The sequence below is a fragment of the Merops nubicus genome, unplaced genomic scaffold (genome assembly GCF_000691845.1).
Source record: "Merops nubicus isolate BGI_N331 unplaced genomic scaffold, ASM69184v1 scaffold41845, whole genome shotgun sequence".
NCBI classification, from domain to species: Eukaryota; Metazoa; Chordata; class Aves; order Coraciiformes; family Meropidae; genus Merops; species Merops nubicus.
In genome coordinates this window covers 1-6,161 of record NW_008612401.1, presented here as the reverse complement: position 1 = coordinate 6,161, position 6,161 = coordinate 1, and the positions used below count along the sequence as shown (strand labels likewise).

General features: G+C 53.1%; 1 protein-coding gene across 1 annotated transcript; it reads left to right on the top strand.

The window, feature by feature from the left end:
- Positions 1-805: 805 nt before the first annotated feature.
- Positions 806-5,171, top strand: LOC103774140 (proprotein convertase subtilisin/kexin type 6-like; the record flags this gene model as incomplete). Its single annotated transcript, XM_008941525.1, has 4 exons — positions 806-1,018; positions 2,778-2,878; positions 4,466-4,569; positions 5,054-5,171. Coding segments are annotated over 4 exons (536 nt in total), but the record flags the coding sequence as incomplete, so codon positions are not given.
- Positions 5,172-6,161: the final 990 nt, after the last annotated feature.

Below are 6,161 nucleotides of genomic sequence, written 5' to 3'. Positions count from 1 at the left end.
CTGTGTTGGGGCACCAAAAATCCTCCCCCGGGTCGGCGGCAGCCCCGCGGGGTCGGGCGGTTCCTGGATGCCCTGGCAGCGGCTCGCAGGGTTGGGAGCGGGGTCGCCCCCACACCGTTGGCTTCCTTGGAGGCACCTCGTTGGCACGGCTGCCAGGTGGGATTTTCCCCGGGCTCCGGGGAGGTCCGGGTGGCTGCTGCACCCCCCACATCCCCGTGGGCTCCCGCAGCTGTACCCAGCAGGGATGGTGCCATCAGATGTTCCTGCCAAGGGCTGGGGAGGGCAGAGAAGGCTGGGCTGCAAAAAATCAAAAGCAAACAAAAGGAACCTAAAAAACACTCTGGGGGAAGGTTTGTGGGGGTGAGTTCACGAGGGGCTTGGTGGTCTTGGGGTGAGGGAAATGTGGGGTTCAGGGAGGGTTCCTTGCTGGTTTGCCCCGCAGGGCCACCTCTGCACCCCAGAAAGTGCCATGCTGGGTGTCACCGCCTGGTCCAGGGGCCCTGAGCACCCCGGGTGTATTCCCCCTCCAGAAGATGCTGAAATTCCCAGAGCCTGGGGCTCTCCAACCCTTGCTGGGGCTGCCTGAGCTGGGGGGGCCGCTGTAGGAGCTGATGAGGGGCTGAGCGCCGGGCAGGATGGGACCCGCCCTTCCACCCTAACCAAACCTTATGTCCAGACCCAAGCCTCAGGCTTACCGACGGCATCCCGGCACCAAGGAGGGGCTGTCCCCTCCTCCCTGTGCCACGGTGGCCTCATTCTGGACAGACCCCCTCCTCTGACCCCCCCATCTCCTCTCTCCCTGCAGGGTCGCAGGGGCTTGGGGTCCATTTTCGTCTGGGCGTCGGGGAACGGTGGCAGAGAGGGTGATTACTGCTCCTGTGATGGCTACACCAACAGCATCTACACCATCTCCATCAGCAGCACCACCGAGAATGGCTACAAGCCCTGGTACCTGGAGGAGTGTGCCTCCACCCTGGCCACCACCTACAGCAGTGGGGCTTTCTACGAGAGGAAGATTGTAAGTTTTACCCTGGCGTGGGGTTGTTCAGGCTGGAGAAAAGGGGGCTCAGGGGAGACCTCACTCCTCTTCACAGTTATGTGTAAGGAGGTTGGAGTGAGGTGGGTGTTGGCCTCCTCTCCCAGGTAACTAGTGATAGGATGAGAGGGAATGGGCTGCAGTTGCACTAGGGGAAGTTTAGATTGGATATTAGGAAGAATTTCTTCCTTGCCAGAGTGGTGAGGAGTTGGCCCAGGGAGGTGGTGCAGTCCCCATCTCTGGAGGGGTTCAAAAACCATGTAGATGTGGTGCTTTGGGACATGGTTTAGTGGTGATAGTAGCGTTGGGTTGATGGTTGGACTTGATGATCTTAGAGGTCTTTTCCAACCTTAATGATTCTAAGAGCAAGTGTGGTGGCATCCCCGGGTGTTTTCTGTGTGGCTGGGCTGGGTGGTGGCTCAGCTGCAAGAGCTGGATTTGCCTTTAGCCCTGTGGTGAGTTTTGCTCTTGCTTTTATTATAGTGGGGCCAAAATTGTGCTGGTCCTTGGGAAGAGCTCAAGGACGTGGTGTGTTCCCTGGTAAATGGGTGGAAGGGCTGGAGGTTTGCAAAATTACCTGTGGATGGAGGTGTTTGGTGGGGATGTGGCAACCCTAAATAAGAAGCAGGGACTTTTCAGAGCCCAGGAATCACCTGAAAGCATGTGCACGTGTGGGTCAGTTTGGTTTTCCCTGCTGCCCAGGCTGTATTTGCCCTTTCCCAACAAATGGGGTCTCATCACAGCAGAGCATTTTGTCATCAATGTCCTTGTACATCATCTGAACCTTGAGCAGTAGAACATCCCCCCCAGCATGGTGCCTTACCTGACCTGGAGAGGAGTTTTCCACTGAAATTATTTTTTTGACAAAAAAAGTGATTTTTTTTACAAGTATTTTTTTTTTTTTCATTCAGGAGAGATTTGTTTGGGCCCCTGAAAGATTAATTTCCAGCCAGAAAACAGAATCCAAGTCTCATTTTCATGGGGTTCAGCAATGTTTGCACGGCTGAGGCCAGCAGCAGTCTAGGGCTGCTGGAACATTGCTGGGCAGAAAAACGGCTTCCAGGGGCAGCCCAGGGAGAAACTGGGTGGTACGTGTCTGCCCCCACCCCAAAAAAATCACCAGATTAACTCAATTCATCAGATCAACTCAAAACCCAGGAGCCTTTTAAAAATGTAACTGACTGAGCATCCCTTTGCCCACCTCCTCTCTCCGAGCTTCTGGTACCCGAGCATCATGCTCTGCACTGAAATGAAAAAGATGGAACTAGCTTTTTTTTTCTTTTTTTTTTTTTTTTCCCCTCATGCAAATGGAAATTCTTGCCTGACACCAGGAGCTGGAGCTCTTCAGGGAAGTGTTTAATGTGGCACAGCTCAATATGCACCCAGGGGTGCGTACCCATGCCGGCCCTGCCCTGCTCACACCACTCCATCCAGCTTTTCCTCCAGCTGACCCATGGCAAAATTCACACTTTTTTTCCCCTTTTCAACTGATTTTTGCACCTTTGAGCAAAAGAAAATATAAACAGGGGTGTTGTGGTGTTTTCTCATGCATGAAATGTACCTTCAGACCACTTTTGGAGCTCGGAGCGCCCCATGGCACGGCATCGATGGCAGGGGTGGTGTACCCACAGTCTCAGCTCCCCGCTGGCAGCATCCCAAGCAAACCTGGGTGCTCTGTGGGGCAGCCCCCACATCGGGAGCATCTCCAGGAGCATGGGGGCTGCAGCTCCTCTCTCCACAGGTCACCACGGACCTCCGGCACAGCTGCACCGACGGCCACACCGGCACCTCCGTGTCCGCCCCCATGGTCGCGGGCATCCTCGCCCTGGCGTTGGAGGCCAAGTAAGTGGCAGCTCACCCACGGCTTGCTGGGGGGTGTTCCCAAATTTAGTAGCTGGAAAGCAAAAGGAGGAAGAAAAAAGGTGGGTTTATTTACTCCAGAGCAACTTAGAGGGGGGCAGAGTTGTTTTAAATGGCTCCTTTTTGGCAAGGTTTGATCCAGCGTTGTTGTTTTGCATCTAATCTTCCTGCAGGTGTTTTATTGAGCTAATTCTTCACTTGTTGCCATCTGTTGAAAAGTTGGGGTTGGCGAGATAAGTCAGGCTTTTCATTTGCTGCCTTGAAACCATTGACAGCCGGCTCCAACAGGAGTTTTATAAATACTTCCTGGGAAAAAAATGTCAGAAAACATCACAGAAAATGGAAAATGTCTGTAGAAGTGATGGTTCTCAGCAAGTGTTTCATTTCTGGGGGAAGAGGACTACTTTTGCATAATGTCAGAAGCCCACGCAGCGTGACCAGCAGCAACGTGCTCCCTAGTTCAGATGAGCTGCTCTCTGCCTCTTGTCCCCATTCCCAATCCCATCCTAATCCTAGTTTGGGTCCCAGCAGGGTCCCCCAACCCAGGAGTAGCCCTGCAGTGGACCATGCTCACCCCTTGAGCATCTCCATGTTGCTTCATGAAGCATCTTCTCATTTGCTTCTCACTATTATTATTATTATTGTTATTTTTATTTTTATGGGGTGGGAATAAAGATAAGGGCTGGGAATAAGCCTCAGGGCAGCACTGGCATCTAGGGATGTAGTGTGCCCGCTCCAGTCCCTCTCCTCTGGTCGGGTGAGAGTGTTTCCAGAGGTGCTATTTTCATTACAAATATATTAAAAGCTTTAGATGTAATTTTTGAATTGTTTAGCTGAGGCATAAAATGCAACATTAAGTACCAGAGCTTGGTGCTCAGACACTCCATTATGACGAGGAGGAATAAATTGAATTTCTTTTCTTAAATGTTGCTTGAGAGCCATATAAATCCCAGTTTGAGATGCTGAAGAACCGACTGTAAGGAAAGTGTGGAAAATTCTTTAGCAATATCCCTGGGCTGGGGTCTTGGTGGGGAGCTCAAAGGCACACAGCGCTCAGTGTCCAGCCCAAACCTCACGTAAACCCAGCCAAAGAGGGGTTTGGAAATGCTTTGGGTTTCATTTTGCTGTTAAATGAACAACCCAGGGTTTTTTTTCAGCAGTTTTTGCTGTTATTCCTATAAAGGGAAGGTTTCCTCAGCAGCATGTATCAGTGAGCTGCTGAGCCCGCTGCCCTGCCTCGGGATCTGCTTCATTCCCCATCTCCTACAAGAAAATGGGGAAAATCTTCCTGATTTGCTCCAGTTATGCCCTGGAGCATGAGATCTAAATACCCTTGGCCAGGAATAAATCCTGCAGTGCCCATGGGCACGTGGCATCACTCCCTGGGGCCACCCTCTGAGGATGGCCAAACTCCAGGCAGGGCATCAGCATTTACATCATCAATCTGTGCTCTTTTGGAGCAGGAAGGAGATTTTGGGTTTGTTTTTTTTTTAATCCAAGGGGGGTCCCTGCTGCTCCTGGGAAGACTGGGAACAGCAGAACCACCCCCTGAGCCACGTGTTGTTGCAGCCCCCAGCTCACCTGGAGGGACGTCCAGCATCTGCTGGTCAAAACCTCACGGCCAGTGCATCTACGAGCATCCGACTGGAAGACCAATGGCGCAGGGCATAAAGGTGAGGAGCTGTGGGCGTGCTGGTGGCAGGGTGAAAATGGCCACAAAAGGGAAAATAAAGGTCCCCAGAGCTTCACTCATGGGAGCATTGACTCTGAATGCCCACTCTCTGCTGGCTTGGATGCTCCTGCCATCAGGCTGTTTGAGCAGAGAAAGGAGAGGGCAGTAATTTAGGGGGTGAGATGCATGGAAGCTTTGCTTGGTGGAGCTTTGGAAGCCTTGCCTGGTGGAGGCTCCCCTGAGCTGCAGTGTTGCCTACTCCTCTTGGTGGGCTGCTCCTGGCAGTGGGTTTCCCATGGTATCAACATGGATTTGATGCGTAACTCCGGCAGGATGATGAGCTCCATTGGTCAGAGCACCTCCTATCCAACAGGATCAACTCCACACCTTCCCCAGTGGTGGGAGGATGCTCCACCAAGCTCTAAGGAGGAGCTGCTGGCCCCTGCTTGGAAGGCAGTGGGTTTCTGAGTCTTCTCTCTTTCCAGTTAGCCATCTATATGGCTTCGGCCTGGTGGATGCCGATGCTATTGTGACGGAAGCCAAGAAGTGGAAGACGGTCCCTCCCCAGCACGTCTGCGTGGGAAGCCTGGACAGGGTGCCCAAGTGAGTGGCATGGGGTGGGGAGGCTCTCCCAGGGCACGTGGGTGTTTGAAAGGAGCTTTGGTGGAGCTGGCTCTTGTGGTGAAAAGGCTCAGCCACTGTCTCAGCATTTGGGAAGGAAAATTAGGACTTGTGGTGGCCAGAACAAGCCCATGTGCAGACAAGGTAGTGTTCATGGGTTTTATGGTCAGAGTGATCCACAGTAACACCCCAAGGACCCAGAAGTGTCCCCTTAGGGTCTGTGCCTCTGCCTCAGCTCAGAGCAGGTCCCACAGGGGTTCTTTGGGACCACCTTTGACGGAGGGTGATTTTTTTTTTGCCCTTTCCACGTGGGTGATCAGCAGGGAAGGTTTGAGGGTTAGCAGTGAGAGACCAAAACCACCTTGCCCACTGAGTCCTATGTAAGAAGTTACATGTTGGGCTCTCCTCCTCCTTCCACCAAAAGAAGACACCAAAACCCAGTGCTTTGTTGCAAGGGCTCCCGAATTTCCAGTGCTTGGGGTCACTTTGACTTCGGCTTCAGGTTCAAACCAGCTTCACAGAAAAGTTCACATTTCACAGATAGTTCACATCTCCTCCTTTCTAGGTCTGTCCTTGCTAGGTTAAAGGGTGGGATCAGGGACCTGACCAAATGGACCCTCCTTGTCTACTCCTGCCTGGCTGTAGAGCCGTTCATCCGAAAGCAGCTCCTTTGGAAAGGCTCTTGTGTGCAAAGCAGGGGTGAATTCACAGCCAAGTGTGCCCGTGAAATGATTTATCTGATACAGACACCGATTACAACCCAAAGAGACCGCAATAAGATTACAACCATTCCAACAGAGCAGCGCCCTGGCAGCCCATAAGGCAGGGACCTCCGGGGCAGCTCGTGCCCACCGAGCCACCCGGCAAACCCCTCTGCTAGTGGGGGGCCGCGTGGGAGCGGGGCGGGGGGTGGATTGTGCCAGGCAGCAGTGGGAGGAGGGGCTGACGGGCGGCGCTGTGCCCGGCAGGTAC